General features: G+C 44.1%; 3 protein-coding genes across 4 annotated transcripts; 2 read left to right on the forward strand and 1 right to left on the reverse strand.

The window, feature by feature from the left end:
• The first annotated feature begins 114 nt into the window (after positions 1 to 114).
• LOC311106655 (protein disulfide-isomerase A3-like) lies at positions 115 to 5,336 on the forward strand. The gene is made up of 12 exons (XM_084149049.1): positions 115 to 370; positions 952 to 1,030; positions 1,379 to 1,496; positions 1,582 to 1,689; positions 1,826 to 1,955; positions 2,124 to 2,363; positions 2,974 to 3,156; positions 3,245 to 3,353; positions 3,437 to 3,565; positions 3,665 to 3,744; positions 3,839 to 3,896; positions 4,017 to 5,336. The coding sequence occupies exons 1-12, from the start codon at positions 213 to 215 to the stop codon at positions 4,104 to 4,106; spliced, it is 1,482 nt and encodes a 493-aa protein (XP_084005175.1). The 5' UTR covers positions 115 to 212; the 3' UTR covers positions 4,107 to 5,336.
• Positions 5,337 to 7,681: 2,345 nt separating this feature from the next.
• On the forward strand, positions 7,682 to 12,575 carry LOC311109692 (T-complex protein 1 subunit gamma-like). Its single transcript, XM_084152654.1, has 15 exons — positions 7,682 to 7,766; positions 8,345 to 8,406; positions 8,527 to 8,577; positions 8,672 to 8,734; positions 8,920 to 9,016; positions 9,153 to 9,270; positions 9,397 to 9,583; positions 9,725 to 9,874; positions 10,006 to 10,138; positions 10,254 to 10,335; positions 10,429 to 10,609; positions 10,753 to 10,998; positions 11,098 to 11,229; positions 11,569 to 11,691; positions 12,332 to 12,575. Exons 1-14 carry the CDS (start codon positions 7,739 to 7,741, stop codon positions 11,659 to 11,661), a joined length of 1,623 nt encoding a protein of 540 aa, XP_084008780.1. The 5' UTR covers positions 7,682 to 7,738; the 3' UTR covers positions 11,662 to 11,691; positions 12,332 to 12,575.
• Positions 12,058 to 27,351, reverse strand: LOC311109702 (uncharacterized protein). Of its 2 annotated transcripts, none has more exons than XM_084152665.1 (4): positions 27,019 to 27,351; positions 25,810 to 25,974; positions 13,022 to 13,180; positions 12,058 to 12,806 (listed from the first exon to the last, which is right to left on the reverse strand). In XM_084152665.1, exons 1-4 carry the CDS (start codon positions 27,113 to 27,115, stop codon positions 12,757 to 12,759), a joined length of 471 nt encoding a protein of 156 aa, XP_084008791.1. In that variant the 5' UTR covers positions 27,116 to 27,351; the 3' UTR covers positions 12,058 to 12,756. The 2 variants fall into 2 exon arrangements, with proteins under 2 accessions (XP_084008791.1, XP_084008792.1); XM_084152666.1 differs by having other exon boundaries at positions 27,204 to 27,339.
• Between the last annotated feature and the right edge of the window lie 417 nt (positions 27,352 to 27,768).

Raw genomic sequence — 27,768 nt, forward strand, 5'->3', positions numbered from 1 at the left:
TACGTTATGACTGAGATGGTGTGCAATCTCCAAGGCGCACAACTAGACGTCTACTAGACCCACACATGTTATTGGTCATGTCACTGCTCTCTACTACACTCACTCCCACCCCGCAGTGAACTTCTCATTGAATGCAGAACAGTGAGAGGTAGTGAAAAGCAGAGTATTTCAGCTACAGTATATCGCTATTGGGAGCAATTAATTCAGCTGAGATGGGTACCTTGGGTTCATTTCACCTTTTCTTGCTTTTTGCGTTCGCTCAGCAGAACGTCTTTGTAGCCGCCAGCGATGTGCTCGAGCTCGGGGATTCTGATTTCGATTTCACGGTAGCAGAGTACGAGACTGTGCTGGTGGAGTTCTTCGCCCCTTGGTAAGCAATGTTATAGCTAGCTTTGTTCTAATTCATTAGCATGCACGAACGACAGCCATCTAAAGATGTATAGTAAATACAAACTCATTCCTGATTTTAGTATCGATTAACCGCACACTGTTGTAGATTAACTATTTGCATTTAGAACTGTGCAGTTTTTGTTAGTTTTATCGGCTAACGTTAGCGGTCTTCCACTCTAGCTCGCTATCTTGACCCAATGTGTCTGCTCAATTCAAACTATAACAGTGTTTCATTATTATTTTCGTCATAAACAGTGCATACTAATTCTAGCTGGATTAATCGTGTTAGCTATTAAACTACCAGTTCACTTCTGAGAGTGATCTGACACTGAAATCATGTTAGCTATAATTGGAGTCGTGACTTGAGTCGGTTCATTCTGGTCTGACATCATATTTGAGTACTGGATTATGGCTAGGCTAGGTCTCTTTAACACTGTTCTGAGTCACCAGATATCTCAACTGTCACACTATTGCCTCTCTTTAGCATTTTTCCCATGTGACATTTTATAATTCTCTTCCTTTTCTTTGTACGGCTCCTCCCTTCCATCTCATCTCTCTCAGGTGTGGTCACTGCCAGCAACTAGCCCCAGAATATGAAACGGCAGCAACAAAACTAAAAGGGAAAGTGTCTTTAGCTAAAGTGAGTATACTAGTTTGTCCACACACGATACCTCAGAGGATGCATTGTATTTCCTTGCATCCAGATTAGTTACAATCCATTTGTTCAAAATGTGTACCTTTACCCTTTATTTTTTCACCAGTTTGTGTTCCACAGGATGGGTATTGCTTTAAAATTTGGGGGTCAACTGTCCATGATAGCTGTGTCGCTTCCATTTTATATGTGTTTGTGAAATGAGATCAGTTCACACAGTAGCTTTAACATAAGGACTGCTTCTGCATGCTGCCTCTGCATACCGCCACTCTGTGAATGCACTGCTATTAAACAGTATTTTGCTAAATTGATCAATGGTTTCTGTCATTTTCCCAGGTAGACTGCACGGTGAACTCTGAGACGTGCGGACGTTTTGGGGTCAATGGGTACCCCACGCTCAAAATCTTCCGCAATGGAGAGGACTCTGCTGCTTATGATGGAACCAGGAGTGCAGGTGGCAAAATCATTGCTGTTATGGTTTGTGTCTCTTATGTGTTTTAGTGTATGTATGACTCATTTAATGTTCCATGTTCCCATAGATGGCATTGTGAGCTACATGACGAAACAGGCAGGTCCCAGTTCCGTTCCTCTGCACAATGAGGGAGACCTGGATGCATTCATCAACAATTTTGAAGCCAGTGTGGTTGGTGAGTTCACTTCATTAATCACAGCAAAGTAGAGATCCTTTAGTGTATTGAAATAAAACAACTGCATGATTATTTGTATTTTATGTATATTTTTAGTGAACTATTTGAGTGACTTATTCTCCCACCCTGCTGTCAGGTTTTTTCTCAGGTGCTGACAGCTCTCAGCTGGCTGAGTTTCTGAAGGCGTCTAGTGCCATGAGAGACAGCCACCGCTTTGCCCATACTGCAGACCTGAGCCTGGGCCGCAAACACGGTGTGGAATCAGAGTATGTGCTGTAGCTCCCCTTACATATAATCCCACCTGGGTTCTGAACCTTCAGCCCTCTGGTCACTAGACTATGAGGGCACATTAGTTGGATATGACATCATAGACATTGCCAAGTAGTGGTACCTTATAATGATGTTCTCTCTCCTCTTGTGTCTCTATTAACCAGCACGGTGGTGCTCTTCCGGCCCCCACGACTCAACAGCAAGTTTGAGGACAGCGTGGTGAAGTCTGATGAGGCTGTATCGACCGCCTCTCTCCGTCAATTCATCAGAGGTAATGTGTTTGGGCTGTGCCCCCATCTGACTGCTGAGAACAGAGACAACATGAGGGGACGTGACTTGCTGGTGGCCTACTACGACGTGGATTACCTCCGCAACATCAAGGGCACCAACTACTGGAGGAACAGGTGAGAGCTGCTCTCCTCTCAGAATAAGAATCACCTTTATTCGACAATTACATTTACACATACCTGGAATTTGACTCAGTGAAATGGTGCTGCCATCTATAGACATGTACAGACAGTATACAGACAGAGGAATTTGCACAAAGTCTACATACAATATAAATACAGTAAGCATATAACTCTACAGTATAAGCTGATTTACAGTGAGGATATACAATTTACAGTAGGAATTTATCAATATATGCACAGGGAGGGATGCTACCGTGATGTACGTGTGTGTGTGTGTGTGTGTGTGTGTGTGTGTGTGTGTGTATATATATATATATATATATATATATATATATATATATATATATATATATATATATATATATATATATATATATATATATATATATATATATATAGTGTTGTGCAGAGGTGTACACAGTGCAATTGCAGTATAGTGCGGTTATAGGTTTTACAGAATGATGATGGCATGGTGCAAAGTCACTTAGTCCCTATGAACCTGATAGCCAGCTGGTGAGGGCCACAGCACGGGGAAAGAAACTGCTCTTACCTGATACCCTCCTCTCTTTTTCTCTCTCCCTCACTACCCCTTCTCTCTCTCTAGGGTGATGAAAGTGGCCACTCAGTTCCATTCTCAGGGGCTGAGCTATGCTGTGGCCAACAGGGCTGAGTTCCAGGATGAGCTGGAGGAGGAGTTTGGCCTAGGGCCATCTGACGGGGGAGAGCTGCCTCTCATCACCATCAGGAACAGGGATGGCCACAAGTACAGCATGCAGGAGGAGTTCACGTGAGTTACAATAACACATGACCATCACAGACCCTTCCCTACGCAGTCTGGCCAGCTGTCACACTGCTCATCTGTCTGTCCGTTGCAGACGGGACGGGAAATCCCTGGAGAGGTTCTTGGAGGACTACTTTGCTGGTAAACTGAAGAGGCAGGTCAAGTCAGAGGCTGCCCCCGAAAACAACGACGGCCCAGTCAAGGTGTGCGGAATAGAACCAACAAAGGTTTGCCGCTTTCAAAGCTGATAGGAAGACATTTAAACAAAACCCTTTTGCCTCTGCAGGTGGTGGTGGCGGACAACTTTGAGGAGATAGTGAACAACCCTTCCAAGGACGTGCTGGTGGAGTTTTATGCACCCTGGTGTGGCCACTGCAAAAGCCTGGAGCCCAAATACACAGAGCTTGGGGAACAGGTGAGGTTCATATCTGAAAGTGTTGCTTACCTGGTTTTGAAAGTTACAAACCATCATCCAGACGCTCATTATTTTGAAATAAATGTTACTTCATTACAGCTGTCCACTGACAACAACATTGTTATAGCAAAGATGGATGCCACTGCTAATGACGTTCCTCCAACCTACGATGTCCAGGGGTACTTCTTCTTATGTAGTTTGATTTTGTCTATTTCAAGTCACTACTCTGTAATCTGCTATTTTCATCTCATCTGCTGTTGTACTTCTTCCCAGTTTCCCCACTATTTTCTTCGTCCCAGCAGGACAGAAGGACCAACCTCGGAAATACGAGGTGAGGCTACAACACCACCTTTCCTCCTCCAAAGGACATGGATGAAGTAACACTTAATGCTCTGTAATCAATATTCTGATACATTCCTTCACTGCTGTAACCATCCGTATCTGTCAATAGGGTGGCCGTGAGGTGAATGATTTCCTCAACTATCTGAAGGAGGCGGCCACACATCCCCTTGTCCTGGGCACTGCCAGAGAAGACTTATGAGAGTGCAATGAAGAGAAAGAAAGAAAAAAAACACACGGGTGGACTGGCAAAGAAGCAGAAGACATGAACTATAAGGGAAAAAAGGAGCCGCCCATTGCAACACACAGTTTCAGACCATAAGATCTCCTTTGGTTTTCTGTGCCACACCAGCAACACTGAATACTCATAACAGAGGACTTCTAAATTAAACAATCAGCAGTTTTTTCATGGAGCTTCAAAAGAGTAATGTTCTCAATGTGAGAGGATGGAACATCTGCAAGCACAGTAATAGGCAGCACGTGCAGATTGGCTTTGCAGTTAAACTGGTGACTTGGTGGTTGCTAGTAATATTCCCAAGATAGGCATACTAGTGTAGCGTCTTTGACTCTGAGTAAGGAAAAATTATGTGCAACAGTTTTTGCAAAGATGCTTATGGGTACAAAGACAAAAGTGTCTGCTAAGCAATTAGATAAAAATGGAATCAAATATCTGATACAGGGGCCTCCTCGATCCCGGGCTGTATCACAACCAGCTGTGATCGGGAGTCCCATTGGCCCAGCGTCGCCCAGGTTAGGGCAGGGTTTGGCCAGGAGGGCTTTACTTGGCTCTCGCAGCGACTCCTAGTGGCGGGCCGGGCGCCTGCAGGCTGACCTTGGTCATCAGTTGAACAGTTTTTCCTCCGACACATTGGTGCAGGCGGGTGTTAAGAAGCGTGGTTTGGCGGGTCATGTTTCGGAGGATGCATGACTCGACCTTCGCCTCCTGAGCCTGTTGGGGAGTTGCAGTGATGAGACAAGATTGAAAAAGGGGGTTAAATAAAACATTTAAATTCTAATATCTGATACAGAAAGATTTAGACTAGAAAATACATTTGCCATTACATGTTGGTCATTTAGTATGGGGTTTCCCAAACTCTGTACTGACCGCGTTTGGGAAACCCTGATTTAGCAGATACTCTTACACTATTATCCATTTTTGTGTGAAAATAGGGTGAAGACTACTGAAGCACTATGGACAGGCTTAGATTTCAGTTTGACTTTTATGCCAAGCATCTCACCTGGACTATTCTATGTACTGTATGTCTTCCTTTTTGACATACAGTTGAAGTCAGAAGTTTACATACACTTAGGTTGGAGTCATTAAAACTCGTTTTTCAACCACTCCACAAATGTCTTGTTAACAAACTATACTTTTGGCAAGTCGGTTAGGACATCTACTTTGTGCATGACACAATAAATTTTTCCAACAATTGTTTACAGACTGATTATTTCACTTATAATTCACTGTATCACAATTCCAGTGGGTCAGAAGTTTACATACACTAAATTGACTGTGCCTTTAAACAGCTTGGAAAATTCCAGAAAATGTCATGGCTTTAGAAGCTTCTGATAGGCTAATTGACATCATTTGAGTCAATTGGAGGTGTAACTGTGGATGTATTTCAAGGCCTACCAGTACCTTCAAACTCAGTGCCTCTTTGCTTGACATCATGGGAAAACCAAAAGAAATCAGCCAAGACCTCAGAAAAAAATTTGTACACCTCCACAAGTCTGGTTCATCCTTGGGAGCAATTTCCAAACGCCTGAAGGTACCTTCATCTGTGGGGCTCTATTTTCTTATAACTAGATGTGATGCCTAGCTTAGAAAGAATGCATTAATGATTAAACATAATAGGTTTGTACTGTACTGATATAAATTGTTTAACATAACAAGCTGTGATTAATGTGAGGAGCTGTTAGGGAGTAGGGGGAGATAAGAACTTGTCTCACATACACCAACACTGCCTCTTTGTTAAACCGTGCTCAAGGACATGTGTTCTGCTACAGTGGAGAGGAACAGACTATGTCTGAAGTTGCAAAACAACTAAACACCTGGCAACAGTGAAGCGCCAAGGGGCTGGGACCAGCCTGTGCGCCAACGATAGGCTGAGTAAGTCTAAACCCCGCTCAGACTCTACTCTGATAGGCCAGCAGGGAGCGGGAACTATCTCTGTCAGAGTATTTAAAGAAGAACCTATAACAAATGGCTCAGTTCTCTGAGTGCCCTGCGTGGTATTTCAGTGGACCCGTATATACGAACATCATATTTACCATTGAAGTGTTTGCATTAATTAAAATACTAGTATATCTTAGAAGTCGTGTTGACCTCTTTTATTCCCAATACCAGATTTGAATTGACTGCAACTTAACACCACGTTCATCTGTACAAACAATAGTATGCAAGTATAAACACCATGGGACCACGCAGCCTTCATACTGCTCAGGAAGGAGATGCGTTCTGTCTCCTAGAGATGAACGTACTTTGGTGCGAAAAGTGCAAATCAATCCCAGAACAACAGCAAAGGACCTTGTGAAGATGCTGGAGGAAACGGGTACAAAAGTAACTATATCAACAGTAAAACGAGTCCTATATCGACATAACCTGAAAGGCCGCTCAGCAAGGAAGAAGCCACTGCTCCAAAACCGGCATTAAAAAATACAGACTACGGTTTGCAACTGCACATGGAAACAAAGATCGTACTTTTTGGAGAAATGGCCTCTGGTCTGATGAAACAAAAATGGAACTGTTTGGCCTCTACTATTCTGATATTTCACATTCTTAAAATAAAGTGGTGATCCTAACTGACCTAAGAAAAACTTGAGTTTAAATGTATTTGGCTAAGGTGTATGTAAACTACCGACTTCAACTGTACATTTGCACACTTTTGTGCATCTTCCACAAATGCTCTTCTTGAGGAGCGGCAACCTTAAAGTTTGAAATGCCTCCTCATTGTACCGAATTTATCACATTGAACTCCATTTGATTTTTACATACTGTAATACACTCCATATCACTATTTTGTTTTGTTACAAACACAATATAGCACATACTCCACATATTAGTTATTTTTATTTGAGACATCTGTTTATAAGTTGTGATCAGAAATTATACAGTGATATTTATTGGTATTATTTATTTTCCAAGAATGTATAGTTACATCAGCTAGACCCTCTTCTGAGATGTATGTTTTACATGAAATTTGACTGTTACATGTCATTTTGCTTTTATTTGCATTTGTGTAACTACTGAAATAATTTGAGGTTTCTTACATGAAAAGAGGGTTATCGACATGAAGATTTGGCAATGTCCAATTCATGGGTATTATTTGATAAATAACAGACGTTGCAGAATGGTCTTGTGTTTCTTTCTGGACTACATACCCAAAAATGCAATACCAGCGCGTGTAACAGTGATGAAGGTTGTACGGAATAATGCACTGCCCACACATGTTCCGTACAGAGCAACAAATGGTAAGCCTAGTAAATGTAGCTAAACGTTTGAGGATACAGGTAGCTGTATGCCTTCATGCACATAATTGATACCACAGAGCTGGTAATTTATTGGGTTTCTATAAAATGTCCATGTCTACTGCGACATAGGATTTGATTTGATAGGGTAACCACACGAGGAAAACAATATGAGCTTGAAGATAGCGCCCACTGGCTACTTCCTCTTTCGTAGTCACGCAGATTGGATTGTATGGCTGTTCATCAAAATTTCCTCGTCCTGAATTGGTCATTTATTTGCCCAACCCGCCAAGCCACAAACAATAAGCCCTTCCCTTTGCTGCGTTTGAGAACTTGGTAGCCGGTTGAACTACGCACGCTGCCAAAATGATGGGAAGACCAATCGTCGTGTTGAGTGAGTGATAAACAAAGTTACAACATTTATCAATGAATTAAATACAGAAGTGCTTTAAGTGTGTTTTACATCTTGCTATATTTGTGAGCTGTTTCATTCATGCGATGTGAATGCCCGGGGTTCGGGCCTAGCTAGCCAGTGTTGTCTCGAGCTGTGACAGTCATGCTGCGTAGTTAGCGGCACAATCCGCTATAAACTTTTATCCAACTTGGGGAATAAACAGGGATACTGTGCTGCTAGTTTTTTTTAAACTATTTGGTTATGTTAGTTACAGTAGCTAAAAAACCCTTCGGGTAATTTGAATGGATACTGATTTGCTAGCTGCCATGTGCTATTTCCCTGGTGTCTCCCAGTTTTGGGGGATGGTCTCAGTATCTGGTTTGGGCAGTGGCAAAACAGTAACTAACGATGTTGCAGATGTCATTTCAGAAATGAAATGTACTCTTATCTAACTACACAATTATTGGCCTAACATTTTGTCCGTCATGTTGTCAAATACACTGTACAAACTGCAGCATCATGATCACAGTCATTTATTTTGAGCATAGGCCTAGTTAAGACACTCCCTCTCTCTTTAGGCCAGAATATGAAAAGAGAGTCTGGACGAAAGGTCCAGAAAGGGAACATAGGTGCAGCAAAGGTAAAGATGACACCACTCCTCTCCGACTTCCCGTTACCCCATCATTGTCTTTCTGACTGACATTTGTGTTAATTGCAGTAATGAAAAATGCCTGCAGCCTTACAAAGTCTAATTTTACAGGCAATAGCAGACGTCATCAGAACATGCCTGGGACCAAGAGCCATGATGAAGGTTTGTACCAAGACACAATTCCTGCCCCTAGATACTTAAATCCTAAAGTAACTCCAAAATACAACTGGTCTAACCTTTCCCCATCAACTAACAGATGCTGCTAGACCCCATGGGCGGCATTGTCATGACCAACGATGGCAACGCCATCCTCCGAGAGGTGAGATTTCTGCACTACATTTCTCATAAGCACCCTTACACTGCTTTGGAAGATGGTGAATGTAAACAAATTCAGGTCTGTTAAAGTTCCCTTGCTGAAGCCTATGAAAGACCAAAGAGCTTTAGATTTAGAACAACAGTGTTTACATGGTATATCCCAAAATGTACTATTATGAACAAACACAGATCCAAGTGCAGCACCCGGCAGCCAAGTCCATGATTGAGATCAGCCGCACCCAGGATGAGGAGGTGGGAGACGGCACCACGTCAGTCATCATCCTCGGTAAGTGTCCCGGTAGTGGAAGTATTTCATTTCACGTTGATGATGCGTAAGAATCAATCCTCTAAGCCATCGTACTGAGTGTGCACATTTTAAAACAGCTCTTGGCTAACATCTTGAATCTTTTGTCTGTATCTAGCTGGAGAGATGTTGTCTGTAGCAGAGCAGTTCTTGGAGCAGCAGATGCACCCCACAGTCATCATCAGTGCCTACAGACACGCCCTGGACGACATGCTCGACATGCTCAAAGACATCAGGTATAGATTGTATACACCTACATACTCCCTGATGAACACTCAATTGCATTCACTTACACACTCAATCCCTCCCTCTCACAATTTTACTCTCAGTTCTATTGACCGACGGTCTCTGTTCCCTCCCAGCACCCCAGTGGATGTCAATGACCGGGCCCAGATGCTGAAGATCATCAACTCTGCTATCTGCACCAAGGCCTTGAGCCGTTGGTCTACCATGGCGTGTAATATTGCCCTGGATGCCGTGCGCACTGTGGAGTTGGAGGAGCACGGACGCAAGGAGATCAACATCAAGCTGTACGCTAAAGTGGAGAAGGTAAGCTTTAACGTTTGCATGTATCTGTTATACGTCTTTCAGATTGACATCAATAAGTATGCCAAAGAGGTTGTGTGTGTGGTCATTGGGAAAATGACACACCAGGTTGGTTGATTCCTCATGGTTTTGCTATGGTTATAGGTGCCTGGTGGCTTCATTGAGGACTCATGTGTGCTAAAAGGCGTGATGGTCAACAAGGACGTCACTCACCCCCGCATGCGCAGAATGATCAAGAACCCCCGCATCATCCTGCTGGACTGCTCCCTGGAGTACAAGAAGGGCGAGAGCCAGGTACTGAAAACACATGTACACACACTCAATGTGTCATTCACACATGCACACAAATGCATTACCAGCACACACATATGCAGTATAAATGTAACAGTTGCAGGTACTATCCAATAAATGGTGTTCCTATGCAGACTGACATTGAGATCACACGTGAGGAAGACTTTTCCAGGATCCTTCAGATGGAGGAAGAGTACATCCAGACAATCTGTGAAGACATCATCCGCCTCAAGCCAGACCTCATCTTCACAGAGAAGGGCATCTCAGGTACTACACACACAAAATCTGAATGTACAATTCTAGAAACAGCTGTTAATCCTCCAAAGCTCCCCCTGCACTGACCAGAGAAACTCCGCTCATCTCTCCACTCTCATCTCCCCAGACCTGGCACAGCACTATCTGATGAAGGCCAACATCACAGCCATCCGCCGCGTCAGAAAGACTGACAACAACCGCATTTCAAGGTAAGGTCCATTCCACACACGGTATAGTATTCAGAAGTTGTGGTAACTTTTTTTATTGTCTGTTAAATGCCTTAACGCTAATATCATTCTCAGGGCATGTGGGGCTCGCATCGCCAGCCGTACAGACGAGCTGCGTGAGGAGGACGTGGGAACCGGCGCCGGCCTGTTTGAGATCAAGAAGATTGGAGACGAGTACTTCACCTTCGTCACAGAGTGCAAAGACCCCAAAGCCTGCACCATCCTGCTGAGAGGAGCCAGTAAAGAGATCCTGGCTGTACGTAACAAGTTCACCCCTCATGCACAAAGAATATGGCAAGATGTCTCCGTTACGGCAGAAGGTCCTCATGCTATCTTATCACTCTCAATGCTTCATTGTGGATCCAAACAGTGTTGATAATGTTTCTCTCTGTCCCTCAGGAGGTGGAGCGTAACTTGCAGGATGCCATGCAGGTGTGTCGTAACGTGCTACTGGACCCCTCTCTACTCCCTGGAGGCGGGGCGGTGGAGATGGCCGTGTCCAAGAGGCTGATGGAGCGTTCCAAGACCCTGACCGGGGTGGAGCAGTGGCCCTACCGCGCTGTGGCCCAGGCCCTGGAGGTTATCCCCCGTACACTCATCCAAAACTGTGGAGCCTCCACCATCCGCGTGCTCACCTCCCTCAGGGTATGTGTGTGTTTACTCTAAAATATGTACCTTTTAAATTCTGTTGGGAACAGCAGAATAAAAAAAAAAAAAAAAAATCTTACCCCCCCCCCTCTGTAGGCCAAGCACACCCTGGAGGCCTGTGCATCATGGGGGGTGAACGGAGAGACTGGCACATTGGCAGACATGATGGAGCTGGGCATCTGTGAGCCGCTGGCTGTCAAGGCCCAGACTTACAAGACTGCTGTGGAGGTAAGAGGGGCCAATGGGCTGCTGTTGAAAGTGATATTCACCTCAAATGTATCTGCAACAAATGCTTGAGACTAACAGTTTCAAATATTGTTCAAGGCATGGATGAATTCTGTGTTACTTTGTCAGTAGTGAATGCAGTCAGACACCATGCAAAAACATATTTTCACTTCTACTACTCTAAAAAGGATGAGTGCTTCCCAGTGCCTCATCTCCTTCACATCAAAGTGAATACAATGAAACTCGAGCACATTTTAGTGTTTTATTTTGTGATTGAATAAACAGTCACTGGTTTCAAAGTGAACCCCACTAATGTAATGTTGGTCTCTTCTTGCCTTTTAGACGGCCATCTTGCTGCTCCGCATTGATGACATCGTGTCTGGAATCAAGAAGAAAGGCGATGACCAGGCTGGAGGAGGACAGGGGGCCGAATAGAGGGCGGGGAATGGAGGAGGAAAGGAATGGGTTGGTAGACCAGTGGGCAAACAGACTGGCAGTGTACATAGTACAGCCTACTGTGCTATTTTGCAAAAATACTAAATATGTTTGGCCTGGTTTGTCTGTGTTCTCAACCAAGAATGTGTCGATAGTCAAGCGTCACTCTGTAGCCATGTATCGCTTTTGTGAGTTATTTTTGATTTGCTATAAAATTCAAATCGAATGCTGTCTGACTCACTCACAGTTAATTGTATCTCTTATTTTGTCATGGCAGATTAAATAAACTTGAATTTGTTTATAGCACTGTAGTACCCAAAATGAAAACAGGTTATACTGTTTTGAGCCTTTTGTTAAGGATAGTTTTTCCTCAGTGAGCAACAGATGTGGGGAAAAAAAGATCCTCTTCAACTTTATTAAAGTTAAATGCATGAAGAAAAAAAACATTGCAATTCACCACAGCATATTGAAATAAACAAGATCTGCGTACACAACAGATAATAAAAAATAACTTCTGGTTACTTCAAAAGGTTCTATTTTATCTGGGCCATAACTCCCATCCCTGAATGTGTTGAATAGGCCTTTTAGGAAGTCATAAAACCATGCAATAGGATGAAGTCGTGGTTTACCTGTTTTAGACTCATGTTTGCAACTTTAAACTTGTCAACAGACCGTGCATGTATTCCTGGGCTTCGTCTCTATCCGCTGACCTGAGAAGACCATTCAAAGCAATATGAAGGGAGCCTACTTTGTAGACTGTCATCTGGCCACTTCTACTTCTGTGGCTCAGTGAATATGTGAAATGGGAGCAATGAAATGCCTTTCAAGGTTTGCCTTTCCCTGCCCTGTACAGAAGCATATAGCAGTGTACCAAAAGCCTCAATACACCCTAATAAAAAAAACTTCCACTCCTACTATATTCCTTGATGGATACTTTTTAAAGCTTGTTCACCTACCAATGTAAAGGAGATGAGGAAAGTATTTCACAACATTGGGCTAGTCAGTACAGCCAGGTTCCAAACCACTTGACCTGTTCTAGACATATCTGCAACACTGAATATATCAGGCCAGTAGAAACAGCGGAAGAGTGTGGTGTCATCCCTGGGCTCTCTCTCCAGTCTCTGGGTCGACACCGCTGTCCAGCTCTGGAGAGGAAATCGGCACAGTCATTCCAAAGCAATGAAGGTATTAGCATGTGGCATTTTTCCAAACTCTTCAACAGTGTGTGGGTATGTATCTTTTGATTTAACTTTTTGAGCATGATATGACTTTTTAAAACATACGCACCTGTGACTGACTGTTTAATTAAGGAATGAGTACAAGGCACAGACGGCACCTGCTGTTAAGTGTGTTGACTCACCCATGCTGGCCTCACTGGGTGCTGCGGAGGGGAGGCGCCTGTGCTGGCAGGCAGGCTGGAGGTTGGGAACCAGAGGCCCTGGAGCCAGTACAGAGGATGGGGGGAGACTCATGACCCCTGTAATAGGGGCATGGGGTCGGACCACCTCCATATCCACGGCTGCTCTCAGCGGAGGGCCAGAAAAAGGGAAGTGATCAGTGATGTGAGAATTACAAAGTATAAACTGAGTATACCAAACATTAGAAACACCTTCCTAATATTGAGTTGCAACCCCCCCTTCCCCCCTTTGCCCTCAGAACCGCCTCAATTCGTCGGGGCATGGACTCTATAAGGTGTCAAAAGCGTTCCAATGCTTCCAAAAGTTGTGTGATGTTGGCGGGATGTTCTTTGGGTGGTGGACTATTCTTGATACACATGGGAAACTTGAGTGTGAAAACCCCAGCAACATTGCAGTTCTTGACAAACCGGTGCGCCTGGCACCTACTACCATACCCTGTTCAAAGGCACTTACATTATTTTGTCTTGCCCATTCACCCTCTGAATGGCACACACACAATCCATGTCTCAAGGCTTAAAAATCCTTCTTTAACATGTCTCATCCCCTTCATCTACACTGATTGAAGTGGATTTAAGGGATCATAGCTTTCACCTGGGGTCTCATTTATAGCCGTTGCGTAAATTTCACAGTAAATATCTTTGTGCGCCATTTCTGAAAAGACTTTGCAGGTACAAAAATAGAGATTTATAAACTTGGTGCACGCCATACATACGCATGTTTCCGTTATAAATCAGACCCGTCCGGAAACTGTGCGCGTGAACGAGCATTAAAACTCGGCCTGAAAAATGCCCATCATTCACCTTTTATGGTGACAATAGCGCCCTTATTTTCTGTATACTTTGGAAGTATTAGAATTAACCCGAGGCAGTTTTCTAAAGGAAATAGCAATAGCGAACTTGATCAAATGTCTTTGTAGATGAAGGCAGAATGTTACACTTTTGCAGTGATATTTGCTGTAGGCCTAGGCTATCTGACAGACAAAGTTTATGAAAGACAACAATTGCAAATTGCTGTTGACCTGTAAAAATGATTTAATATATATTTTCGTTTATTATTTTCCACTAACCCTATCACCCCTCCCCTAATTTAATTTAATAGGGCCTAATGTTTTGCATTTACTTTTTCTCGAACTTATGCTGCACTGCCCAAATTCTGAAACATTGTCTCCTTACAGTGGTAGCCATACACACTTCAATGCAAAATATCATTATAAACCATGCATCAGGAAGGAAGCATGGTTTATAACATACAGGTGAACAGACAGTTGGTATGTTATAAACCATGCTTCCTAACTGATGCATAGAGAAAAATACTTGAAATAAAAGCATATCTAATAGGCCAATTGACCCTTCGCTAAGCCTCGCCCCCCTTAGTTACGGTTGCGACCTCGGACAACATTTTCCGGGGAAGCCCAATTCCCCTAACTACTGGCGAAATTCCCTCACAATGATCTCAAACTGTGTTTTCAAGATACAATTAAATTAAACACAGACTACCCCTTGCTAATCAGGAGACTCTCTGGTATGTTGTAGTGGACTGTCATTACAATTACTTCACAGAAACCTGGTAAAATTAAGGTTGTAGTGTGGCTAGGCACTGAATGGCTGAATGCACTGTCAGCATGCAGCCAAAGTTAGGCTAATAACCACTTTTGGAGCTAACTTGTCGAACAAATCGAATCCTGATGTTGAAAGCAGATGAGAGTTGTATTCCTAACATGGCTAACTTAGCTAGCTAACGTACATAAAAAAAAATATATATATATACAGTACCAGTCCTCATGAGAGTCAGTTTCATCTTAGCGTTTGATGGTTTTTGCGACTGCACTTGTAGAAACATTCAAAGTTCGACATTCATGTCTTAAAGTAATGACGGTCTGTTGTTTCTCTTTCCTTATTTGAGCTGTTCTAGCCATAATATGGACTTGGTATTTTACCAAATTGGGCTATCTTCTGTATACTCCCCCTACCTGCATTCCAGGTGACTACCTCATGAAGCTGGTTGAGAGAATGGCAAGAGTGTGCAAAGCTGTCACCAAGGCAAAGGGGGGCTAGTTGAGGAATATCAAATATAAAATATATTTTGATTTGTTTAACACTTTTTTGGTTACTAGATGATTCCATATGTATTATTTCATAGTTTTGATGTGTTCACTATTATTCTACAATGTAAAACTTGAATGAGTAGGTGTGTCCATACTTTTGACTGGTAGTGTATATTAACTGGCTAGCTAGCTAGTCTTAGCAACGTTCGGTGGTCAATAAGACTGAGCTAGCTAGCAAACAATGTCACAAAACAGGCTCTGCATTTGAGGAATCTAGGGCTGTCCCCGAGAAAAATTAATCTTGGTAGACCGAAAGTCATCTGTTCTTTTCGATCAATGGATTGGTCCCCAAAAAAATTACGTGTATTTTTCCATATATAGACACGTCCTTTGTGTTTTGATAAAATCAACTATATGCATTGAGCTTGTCTGATGCTTTAAGCGCACTGTTTGATTAAATAAGACACAAATGTCTCAAGAGGGAGCCAGAGATCAAGATAACCAGAAGGAAAAAAACGTGACCCGACCATCCTCCTCCTGCTCCTGCTGGCTTTCGCAGATTCTGCCATTACTCTCCTGAAGTTGCCGGTAATAGGCTACACGAGGAGTCAGTAACCTTTCTCATGTGGAATGATAATACCGATCTGCGCGCCAGTTATGGTTTTCATATGCACATTTTCGTGGAACAGTTCAATTTAATTTATAATAACCACTTCATATCTCAAAATCATTGTCATGTGGTTAATCAAAATTCTATCCAAATCTAAATGAAAATTATACAAATCTAAAAAGTAACTTACAGTGGGGGAAAAAAGTATTTAGTCAGCCACCAATTGTGCAAGTTCTCCCACTTAAAAAGATGAGAGGCCTGTAATTTTCATCATAGGTACACGTCAACTATTACAGACAAAATGAGAATTTTTTTCTCCAGAAAATCACATTGTAGGATTTTTTATGAATTTATTTGCAAATTATGGTGGAAAATAAGTATTTGGTCAATAACAAAAGTTTCTCAATACTTTGTTATATACCCTTTGTTGGCAATGACACAGGTCAAACGTTTTCTGTAAGTCTTCACAAGGTTTTCACACTGTCACGATCGTCTTGAAGCGAAGTAGACCAATGCGCAGCGTGTTGAGCGAACATGATACTTTATTATATTAAAGCACAAAACCAAAACAATAAACGACTCGTGAAGTCCACGGTGACAAAGACCGACAAGGAACAAAAACCCACAAACACAAAGTGAAACACAGACAGTTAAATATGGCTCCCAATCAGAGACAACCAGCACACAGCTGACACTCGTTGCCTCTGATTGGGAGTCACTCAGTCAAACATAGAAAATGACGAACTAGAAACACCCAACATAGAAACAGAACACATAGAATGAACACACCCTGGCTCAACATATAGAGTCCCAGAGCCAGGGTGTGACAGTACCCCCCCCTAAAGGCACGGACTGCGACCGCGCCTAAATACGAGCAAAACAGGGGAGGGCTGGGTGGGCATTCCTCCTCGGCGCCGGCTCCGGCTCCGGGCTTGCCCACCACCCTCCAACAAACCCCCCATAGCGCCCCTGGTCCGGTCTGGCCCCGCTGGCTGGAGCTGGACTGGACGTAGCAGGAGCGGTAGGCTTCAGCTCCTTAGTGGAGCAGTTGAGCGGTACCTGAATTGGCACCGATGACCGAGGCACGGGTTGTGCCGGACTGACGACTCGCACCCCTGGCTTGGTGCGAGTGGCAGGAACGGGCCGGGCCGGGCTGGCGACGCGCACCGTAGACTTGGTGCGAGTGGCAGGAACAGGCCGGACCGGGCTGGCGACGCGCACCGTAGACTTGGTGCGTGGAGCAGGGACAGGCCGGGCCGGGCTGGCGACGCACCCCGTAGGCTTGGTGCGTGGAGCAGGGACAGGCCGGGCTGGGCTGGCGACGCACACCGTAGGCTCGGTGCATGGAGCAGGAACAGGCCGGACTGGGCTGGCGACGCACACCGTAGGCTTGGTGCGTGGAGCAGGGACAGGCCGGGCCGGGCTGGCGACGCACCCCGTAGGCTTGGTGCGTGGAGCAGGGACAGGCCGGGCCGGGCTGGCGACGCACACCGTAGGCTTGGTGCGTGGAGCAGGGACAGGCCGGGCTGGGCTGGCGACGCACACCGTAGGCTTGGTGCGTGGAGCAGGGACAGGCCGGGCTGGGCTGGCGACGCACACCGTAGGCTTGGTGCGTGGAGCAGGGACAGGCCGGGCTGGGCTGGCGACGCACACCGTAGGCTTGGTGCGTGGAGCAGGGACAGGCCGGGCCGGGCTGGCGACGCACCCCGTATGCTTGGTGCGTGGAGCAGCAACTGGCCGGACTGGGCTGGCGACGCACACCGTAGGCTTGGTGCGTGGAGCAGGGACAGGCCGGGCTGGGCTGGCGACGCACACCGTAGGCTTGGTGCGTGGAGCAGGGACAGGCCGGGCTGGGCTGGCGACGCACACCGTAGGCTTGGTGCGTGGAGCAGGGACAGGCCGGACTGGGCTGGCGACGCACACCGTAGGCTTTGTGCGTGGAGCAGGGACAGGCCGGACTGGGCTGGCAACGCACACCGTAGGCTTGGTGCGAGTGGCAGGAACAGGCCGGGCCGGGCTGGCGACGCACACCGTAGGCTTGGTGCGAGGGGCAGGAACATGCCGGGCTGGGCTGGCGGCGTGCACCTTACACTTAGTGCGGGAAGCAGGAACGGGCCGGACCGGACTGGTGACGCACACCACTTGCTTGTTGTGAGGAGCGGGACTGGGTTTCGTCATAACCCCCCGCTCCCTCAGCTGCCTACCGAGTTCCTCTCGCCGTGCCTCATTTCTCACCCTTTCCCTTATCGCCTCCAAATGCTCCATCCTCTGCAACACTACCTCCTGCTCCCTCGTCGTCCCTGCCGTGTGCCCCCCCCTAAAAAATTTTTTGGGTTGCCTCTCGCCTGTCCGACGTTGACCCTGCTGACGCCGCTGCTCCTCTCTCCGTCGCCTCTCCACCGTCTCACTCCATGGCCGGCGATCCATCCCGGCCAGGATCTCCTCCCAGGTCCAGGACCCTTTCCCGTCTAATATCTCCTCCCATGACCAGGCTGCCTGCTCCTGGACACGCTGCTTGGTCCTGGTATGGTGGGTTTTTCTGTCACGATCGTCTTGAAGCGAAGTAGACCAATGCGCAGCGTGTTGAGCGAACATGATACTTTATTATATTAAAGCACAAAACCAAAACAATAAACGACTCGTGAAGTCCACGGTGACAAAGACCGACAAGGAACAAAAACCCACAAACACAAAGTGAAACACAGACAGTTAAATATGGCTCCCAATCAGAGACAACCAGCACACAGCTGACACTCGTTGCCTCTGATTGGGAGTCACTCAGTCAAACATAGAAAATGACGAACTAGAAACACCCAACATAGAAACAGAACACATAGAATGAACACACCCTGGCTCAACATATAGAGTCCCAGAGCCAGGGTGTGACACACACACTGTTGCTCCATGCAGATCTCCTCTAGAGCAGTGATGTTTTGGGGCTGTCGCTGGGCAACACAGACTTTCAACTCCCTCCAAAGATTTTCTATGGGGTTGAGATCTGGAGACTGGCTAGGCCACTCCAGGACCTTGAAATGCTTCTTACGAAGCCACTCCTTCGTTGCCCAGGCGGTGTGTTTGGGATCATTGTCATGTTGAAAGACCCAGCCAAGTTTCATCTTCAATGCCCTTGCTGATGGAAGGAGGTTTTCACTCAAAATCTCACGATACATGGCCCCATTCATTCTTTCCTTTACACGGATCAGTCGTCCTGGTCCCTTTGCAGAAAAACAGCCCCAAAGCATGATGTTTCCACCCCCATGCTTCACAGTAGGTATGGTGTTCTTTGGATGCAACTCAGCATTCTTTGTCCTCCAAACACGACGAGTTGAGTTTTTACCAAAAAGTTCCATTTTGGTTTCATCTGACCATATGACATTCTCCCAATCCTCTTCTGGATCATCCAAATGCACTCTAGCAAACTTCAGACGGGCCTGGACATGTACTGGCTTAAGCAGGGGGACACGTCTGGCACTGCAGGATTTGAGTCCCTGGCGGCGTAGTGTGTTACTGATGGTAGGCTTTGTTACTTTGGTTCCAGCTCTCTGTAGGTCATTTACTAGGTCCCCCCGTGTGGTTCTGGGATTTTTGCTCACCGTTCTTGTGATCATTTTGACCCCACGGGGTGAGATCTTGCGTGGAGCCCCAGATCGAGGGAGATTATCAGTGGTCTTGTATGTCTTCCATTTCCTAATAATTGCTCCCACAGTTGATTTCTTCAAACCAAGCTGCTTACCTATTGCAGATTCAGTCTTCCCAGCCTGGTGCAGGTCTACAATTTTGTTTCTGGTGTCCTTTGACAGCTCTTTGGTCTTGGCCATAGTGGAGTTTGGAGTGTGACTGTTTGAGGTTGTGGACAGGTGTCTTTTATACTGATAACAAGTTCAAACAGGTGCCATTAATACAGGTAACGAGTGGAGGACAGAGGAGCCTCTTAAAGAAGAAGTTACAGGTCTGTGAGAGCCAGAAATCTTGCTTGTTTGTAGGTGACCAAATACTTATTTTCCACCATAATTTGCAAATAAATTCATAAAAAATCCTACAATGTGATTTTCTGGAGAAAAAAAATTCTCAATTTGTCTGTCATAGTTGACGTGTATCTATGATGAAAATTACAGGCCTCTCTCATCTTTTTAAGTGGGAGAACTTGCACAATTGGTGGCTGACTAAATACTTTTTCCCCCCACTGTATATTGCCATTGCCAACTATGTAAAAATAGCCTACATAAAGCCAACAAAAAAAACAGTGCAGCCTGCAATTTGAAAATATCTTGTTAAAAATAAATATCCTATAAATCACTTTGGCTACGTATGGCCTCACTTCACCGTGCGCCTCTCAAATTTGGTAACAATGTGTAGGGCTCCATAAAGCTCCGCATTGACATGATTGGTTGGCGATACAGTTGAAGTCGGGTGATCTGAAAAGTCATAGTCAATCGATCAATAATATAATAATGCTTTTAGCAAAAATGTTTATTTTCAATTTACAATCTGTAGAATAGAAGGGTTCAGAACTTTTGTGAAACATCCCAGTACAGTTGAAAAATATATGGCAAATAGAAATCCAATATGGATGGTGTTAAGAGATAGATGGGAGGAGTTGAATGGAGCTGAAGGTTGGGACTAATAGCAACTAATAATGGGGTTGGAAAGTAATAAAATAAAATACATTTAAAAAAATGATATGTATATACAGTGGGGAGAACAAGTATTTGATACACTGCCGATTTTGCAGGTTTTCCTACTTACAAAGCATGTAGAGATCTGTAATTTTTTTTTATCATAGGTACACTTCAACTGTGAGAGACGGAATCTAAAACAAAAATCCAGAAAATCACATTGTATGATTTTTAAGTAATTAATTTGCATTTTATTGCATGACATAAGTATTTGATCACCTACCAACCAGTAAGAATTCCGGCTCTCACAGACCTGTTAGTTTTTCTTTAAGAAGCCCTCCTGTTCTCCACTCATTACCTGTATTAACTGCACCTGTTTGAACTCATTATCTGTATAAAAGACACCTGTCCACACACTCAATCAAACAGACTCCAACCTCTCCACAATGGCCAAGACCAGAGAGCTGTGTAAGGACATCAGGGATAAAAATATAGACCTCCACAAGGCTGGGATGGACTACAGGACAATAGGCAAGCAGCTTGGTGAGAAGGCAACAACTGTTGGCGCAATTATTAGAAAATGGAAGAAGTTCAAGATGACGGTCAACCACCCTCGGTCTGGGGCTCCATGCAAGATCTCACCTCGTGGGGCATCAATGATCATGAGGAAGGTGAGGGATCAGCCCAGAACTACACGGCAGGACCTGGTCAATGACCTGAAGAGAGCTGGGACCACAGTCTCAAAGAAAACCATTAGTAACACATTACGCCGTCATGGATTAAAATCTTGCAGCGCACGCAAGGTCCCCCTGCTCAAGCCAGCGCATGTCCAGGCCCGTCTGAAGTTTGCCAATGACCACCTGGATGATCCAGAGGAGGAATGGGAGAAGGTCATGTGGTCTGATGAGACAAAAATAGAGCTTTTTGGTCTAAACTCCACTCGCCGTGTTTGGAGGAAGAAGAAGGATGAGTACAACCCCAAGAACACCATCCCAACCGTGAAGCATGGAGGTGGAAACGGGAATGCTTTTCTGCAAAGGGGACAGGACGACTGCACCGTATTTGGCGGAGGATGGTTGGGGCCATGTATCGCGAGATCTTGGCCAACAACCTCCTTCCCTCAGTAAGAGCATTGAAGATGAGTCGTGGCTGGGTCTTCCAGCATGACAACGACCCGAAACACACAGCCAGGGCAACTAAGGAGTGGCTCCGTAAGAAGCATCTCAAGGTCCTGGAGTGGCCTAGCCAGTCTCCAGACCTGAACCCAATAGAAAATCTTTGGAGGGAGCTGAAAGTCCATATTGCCCTGAAGGATCTGGAGAAGGTCTGTATGGAGGAGTGGATCAAAATCCCTGCTGCAGTGTGTGCAAACCTGGTCAAGACCTACAGGAAACGTATGATCTCTGTAATTGCAAACAAAGGTTTCTGTACCAAATATTAAGTTCTGCTTTTCTGACGTATCAAATACTTATGTCATGCAATAAAATGCAAATTAATTACTTAAAAATCATACAATGTGATTTTCTGGATTTTTGTTTTAGATTCCGTCTCTCACAGTTGAAGTGTACCTATGATAAAAATTACAGACCTCTACATGCTTTGTAAGTAGGAAAACCTGCAAAATCGGCAGTGTATCAAATACTTGTTCTCCCCACTGTATATGTATGTATTTATATGCATGTATATGTATGCATATATATCTGGGAAAAATATATATGGGGGATTGGAAGTGATGCAGACAATTACAGTGAGGGAAAAAAGTATTTGATCCCCTGCTGATTTTGTACGTTTGCCCACTGACAAAGAAATGATCAGTCTATAATTTTAATGGTAGGTTTATTTGAACAGTGAGAGACAGAATAACAACAAAAAAATCCAGAAAAACGCATGTCAAAAATGTTATAAATTGATTTGCATTTTAATGAGGGAAATAAGTATTTGACCCATCTGCAAAACATGACTTGGCAAAACCTCTGGCAAAACCCTTGTTGGCAATCACAGAGGTCAGACGTTTCTTGTAGTTGGCCACCAGGTTTGCGCACATCTCAGGAGTGATTTTGTCCCACTCCTGACTCCTGACTTCTCCAAGTCATTAAGGTTTCGAGGCTGACGTTTGGCAACTCGAACCCTTCAGCTCCCTCCACAGATTTTCTATGGGATTAAGGTCTGGAGACTGGCTAGGCCACTCCAGGACCTTAATGTGCTTCATCTTGAGCCACTCCTTTGTTGCCTTGGCCGTGTGTTTTGGGTCATTGTCATGCTGGAATACCCATCCACGACCCATTTTCAATGCCCTGGCTGAGGGAAGGAGGTTCTCACCCAAGATTTGATGGTACATGGCCCCATCCATCGTCCCTTTGATGCGGTGAAGTTGTCCTGTCCCCTTAGCAGAACAACACCTCCAAAGCATAATGTTTCCACCTCCATGTTTGACGGTGGGGATGGTGTTCTTGGGGTCATAGGCAGCATTCCTCCTCCTCCAAACACGGCGAGTTGAGTTGATGCCAAAGCGCTCCATTTTGGTCTCATCTGACCACAACACTTTCACCCAGTTCTCCTCTGAATCATTCAGATGTTAATTGGCAAACTTCAGACGGGCATGTATATGTGCTTTCTTGAGCAGGGGGACCTTGCGGGCGCTGCAGGATTTCAGTCCTTCACGGCATAGTGTGTTACCAATTGTTTTCTTGGTGACTATGGTCCCAGCTGCCTTGAGATCATTGACAAGATCCTCCCGTGTAGTTCTGGGCTGATTCCTCACCGTTCTCATGATTATTGCAACTCCACGAGGTGAGATCTTGCATGGAGCCCCAGGCCGAGGGAGATTGACAGTTCTTTTGTGTTTCTTCCATTTGCGAATAATCACACCAACTGTTGTCACCTTCTCACCAAGCTGCTTGGCGATGGTCTTGTAGCCGATTCCAGCCTTGTGTAGGTCTACAATCTTGTCCCTGACATCCTTGGTGAGCTCTTTGGTCTTGGCCATGGTGGAGAGTTTGGAATCTGATTGATTGATTGCTTCTGTGGACAGGTGTCTTTTATACAGGTAACAAACTGAGATTAGGAGCACTCCCTTTAAGAGTGTGCTCCTAATCTCAGCTCGTTACCTGTATAAAAGACACCTGGGTGCCAGAAATCTTTCTGATTGAGAGGGGGTCAAATACTTATTTCCCTCATTAAAATGCAAATCAATTTATAACATTTTTGACATGCGTCTTTCTGGATTTGTTTGTTGTTATTCTGTCTCTCACTGTTCAAATAAACCTACCATTAAAATTATAGACTGATCATTTCTTTGTCAGTGGGTAAACGTACAAAATCAGCAGGGGATCAAATACTTTTTTCCCTCACTGTACATTGATGGAAGTTACAATCTATCTGCAATATTAAAGCTGATCTACCCCCTAAAAAATAAAAAATAAATAAAAACACTTCTCAACATCAGCTGTTTGGAGGAGACTGTGTGAATCAGGCCTTCATGGTCAAATTGCTGCAAAGAAACCACTACTAAAGGACACCAATAATAAGAAGAGACTCGCTTGGGCCAAGAAACACAAGCAATGGACATTAGACTGGTGGAAATCTGTCCTTTGGTCTGATGAGTCCAAATTTGAGAGATTTGGTTCCAACCGCCGTGTCTTTGTGAGGTGCAGAGTAGGTGAACGGATAATCTCTGCATGTGTGGTTCCCACCGTGAAGCATGGAGGAGAAGGTGTGATGGTGCTTTGCTGGTGACACTGTCGGTGATATATTTAGAATTCAAGGCACACTTAACCAGCATGGCTACTACATCATTCTGCAGCGATACGCCATCCCATCTGGTTTGCGCTTAGTGGGACTATAATTTGTTTTTCAACAGGACAATGACCCAACACACCTCCAGGCTGTGTAAGGGCTATTTGACCAAGGAGAGTGATGGAGTGCTGCATCAGATGACCTGGCCTCCACAATCACCCAACCTCAACCCAATTGAGATGGTTTGGGATGAGTTGGACCGCAGAGCAAAGGAAAAGCAGCCAACAAGTTCTCAGCATATGTGGGAATTCCTTCAAGACTGTTGGAAAAGCATTCCAGGTCAAGCTGGTTGAGAGAATGCTAAGAGTGTGCAAAGGGTGGCTACTTTGAAGAATCTCAAATATAAAATATATTTTGATTTGTTTAACACTTTTTTGGTTACTACATGATTCCATATGTGTTATTTCATAGTTTTGATGTCTTCACTATTATTCTACAATGTAGAAAGTAGTAAAAATAAAGAAAAACCCTTGAATGAGTAGATGTGTCCAAACTGTTGACTGGTACCTTATATATATTTGCTACTGCTCGACTAAAGAAAATATTGGTCGACCAGCAGCCTATCGACCAAACAACTGGCCAGTCAACTAATTGGGGTCAGCCCTACAGGAATCACAGTAGCAAGTACCCCTGGTGCACTGTTAAATTATTTAGCCATTTAAACAATGTTTTTGTAAATCCCTTAATAGCTTTGATGCGTTTCAAATGATTGGTTGCCCAAATATAGCATAGCGAAGGGTCAATTAAATGAGATACGCATGGTAATTTGTTGGAGGCTATGGCTACTTCGGGAATATGAACCCATCATGACCCTGCAATGGTTATGAAAATATGGATTATGTGTATAAATGCAATATTGTGTACTCGAGAAATGTGAAATTACAGTATTCTGATGTAAGCTACAGAAGTAACCTACAACCGCCTATGCTACCTCGTGAGTATGAAACCATCACAGAGAAGGTGAGGAATTTACTATGCAATGATCATGGAAATTAAATAAATAATAGCCTAGGATTTAAAATGCAAAGATAAACTAAATAGATTTTCTCTCTTCTCACTAACGTCAAATGATTGCATCTTGTTATTAACCTGTTTAACCTGTTCATATCCCCCATTTGCACAAAATACTAATCTACTTGCCTGCTTGCAATGCAATACTTCAACCACTAGAAACTGTGCTTACGCATGGTCTAAAGTTTGTGGGAAGGTGAGCACATTTTCATGTCAAATTCAGTTTTTATAAATGCCAACTTTTGTGTGAAAACTGGCACACGCATGTTTTGGGGTCTATTTTATGCATATGCACGGTTTATAAATGAGGCCCCTGGTCAGTCTGTCATGAAAGAGCAGTTGTTCTTAATGTTTTGTATACTCAAGTGTATGGCTCTGTGAAGCACTTCCCAATAGCATACATTCTTAATTACTTCAACAAAACAATCACTGATCTGACAAGTTGCATAGGTGAGAGCAATGTTCCCAAAATATTGCTCCCATATATAATAGGATTATCAGAGAGATCGAGAGAGGTAACTTCTAATACTAATAATAACCAGTAACTACCATATCACAGCTCCTGATAAAAGAGGTCAGTTAACGATTAGCCTTTGGAGACCACTCAACAAGACATTTGGAAAGATGGCCATGCGAGTGTTTTAAGTGTCTTACCAATGGGGTCCTGTGATTGGTGGGGACGGTAAATAGACTGATAGGATGGAGGGAGGGGCTCTACATAGATGGTGCTGATAGGTCCGGTTTTGGATGCAGAAATGGGGTGCTTACTGAAGTCTCCCGAACACACCCCACCACCAGCCGAAGGTGCGGCTGTAACATCTGCCAAAGGGAAATGTAAAAAATACAATTAGGCCTAAGTATCAATACTCTGAAGTGATTTCCTCTCCTTATCTAATTTCCTTCATCTGCACTGATGTGAAAGAACTGGACTGGTGAAATCAATTTTCAGTAGTTAGCTTCAACGACTTTACTTCAAATTATTTTCAGATTAGTCCAGTTGAAGGAGAGGAGACCATGCAGGAAGCCTTTTTACCCTGCTGACATGCACCCACCCTGGGCAACCAGCTCTTGACAGCAAGTGCAACTGAAGTACTTGACAGGAGGTGTTCAGGTGTAGGCGTAGAGTAGTGCGGGTACTTTCGGACAGGTATGGCAATCCTGATGGACAAGTCTTAAGCAACCGCATGATACGTTGGGACTAAATGTTGCCTTACTACTTTGGCCTCCAACTTCCTCAAAACTGTTGCAAACAATGGTGGTGGAGCATCAGCATTGGCAGTTAACAACACAGACTACTTATTTTAAAGCCACAGTCAGATTTCCAGTAATTTCAACTAATGCAATATAGCCTACCCCTTTATTTGGATGAATATTACTTATTATTCATTATTTGATAAGTACAGTAGTCTTACCGTAATATAAGGCCGTTTTACTCCATTGTTTATGTTTATGTTGACATAAAATGTATACTGGTAAACAAATTATGTAATGTTTATCTTCTAGAATGTTATTCCTTCAGCACTATACATAAAGGTGTTTGCATGTGGATAAAGTCGTGCATTTGCTCCCTTGATATACACATTTTATAGTGTCGCTTTATAGTAAATAAAACTTTAAAATGTAAGATTATTATTTATAATAGGCCTACCCCTAATGTATTATCAGGCTATAGCATTTAGGCTATCAAATTCAATACACATTTTACTGTCAAATTCATACAGTGCAAGGCCGACAGGGATCTGTGAAGTGTCAACTTCAACCCTAACTTCCTGGGTGGTATAATTCGTCTATACGTAAATGTTATGCATTTTTATAGGCTATATATTTTTATCCATCAATTCTTGAAAACAATCATGTTCTTACCGTAACACCTGTTTTTCCTAAATTTTCGCAATGGACAATTTTCTTTGATTCGAAGCAGACATGCGCCGTGTTTTCTTCTAGCTGGTGCAGCTGCCATATTTTACTCCTCTTGTCCCTTCACTTCGATAACTTTAGTGGTAAATACCCCTGGGGTACAGATGAGATAGGCCTACTTTAAAACTCACGTGCAAGGGGTAGCTTTCTTGTCATTCTGAACCCAGACTTCCCTGTGGCCAGACCATAAATAAACGAGAAGTTTGGGTGTACGTGAACAATATTTTACCGCCGACAAAAATGGGAGCCAGTTAGTCCATTCGAAAAATGTAGGCCTATGTCATAGGCTTGATGTTATGCCGCGTTCAAAACAACTGGGAACTCGGATATCTCCGACCAGTTGTATGCATTCACATGCTTTGAACTCGTTGACAAACGCCAGATGACTAATGGCCAACAAGCTGCGTCAACCATAAACTAAAAGTACAGCTATAATGCTTGTAAACAAATTATTATGCTGTTATCAAGGTAATTTCCTTAGTAGGTGAGGTCAGAGGTCAGCATGTGGGAGAAGTCTGCGATCAGGGGTGATAGACAAGTTTCACACAGAGATAGATAGAGGACACTAGTGCCCAAAAGCCAGTTTGAAGTAGTCAACTGGGTGGGACTTCCTACAGGTTAAGGAAAGATTATATATTTCCATCCAGGTCATCAGGAGGGATCAGCCAATGAATTACACTCGTGAGCAAACATTCC

This window comes from Coregonus lavaretus (assembly GCF_964263955.1).
Source record: "Coregonus lavaretus genome assembly, chromosome: 3".
NCBI classification, from domain to species: domain Eukaryota; kingdom Metazoa; phylum Chordata; class Actinopteri; order Salmoniformes; family Salmonidae; genus Coregonus; species Coregonus lavaretus.

What these genes read in the sequence shown, in the direction of transcription:
- LOC311109692 (XM_084152654.1), top strand. Translation starts at nt 7,739, where the DNA reads ATGATGGGAAGACCAATCGTCGTGTTGA. An exon ending in GACCAAGAGCCATGATGAAG is followed by an intron (nt 8,578 to 8,671) that starts GTTTGTACCAAG and finishes ATCAACTAACAG; the next exon opens with ATGCTGCTAGACCCCATGGG. An exon ending in GACAACAACCGCATTTCAAG is followed by an intron (nt 10,336 to 10,428) that starts GTAAGGTCCATT and finishes TATCATTCTCAG; the next exon opens with GGCATGTGGGGCTCGCATCG.
- LOC311109702 (XM_084152665.1), bottom strand. Translation starts at nt 27,115, where the DNA reads ATGGCAGCTGCACCAGCTAGAAGAAAACACGGCGCATGTCTGCTTCGA. An exon ending in TAGGAAAAACAGGTGTTACG is followed by an intron (nt 25,975 to 27,018) that starts GTAAGAACATGA and finishes TCCCTTTGGCAG; the next exon opens with ATGTTACAGCCGCACCTTCG. An exon ending in CCAATCACAGGACCCCATTG is followed by an intron (nt 13,181 to 25,809) that starts GTAAGACACTTA and finishes CGCTGAGAGCAG; the next exon opens with CCGTGGATATGGAGGTGGTC.
- LOC311106655 (XM_084149049.1), top strand. Translation starts at nt 213, where the DNA reads ATGGGTACCTTGGGTTCATTTCACCTTTTCTTGCTTTTTGCGTTCGCT. An exon ending in ACACAGAGCTTGGGGAACAG is followed by an intron (nt 3,566 to 3,664) that starts GTGAGGTTCATA and finishes ACTTCATTACAG; the next exon opens with CTGTCCACTGACAACAACAT. An exon ending in ACCAACCTCGGAAATACGAG is followed by an intron (nt 3,897 to 4,016) that starts GTGAGGCTACAA and finishes ATCTGTCAATAG; the next exon opens with GGTGGCCGTGAGGTGAATGA.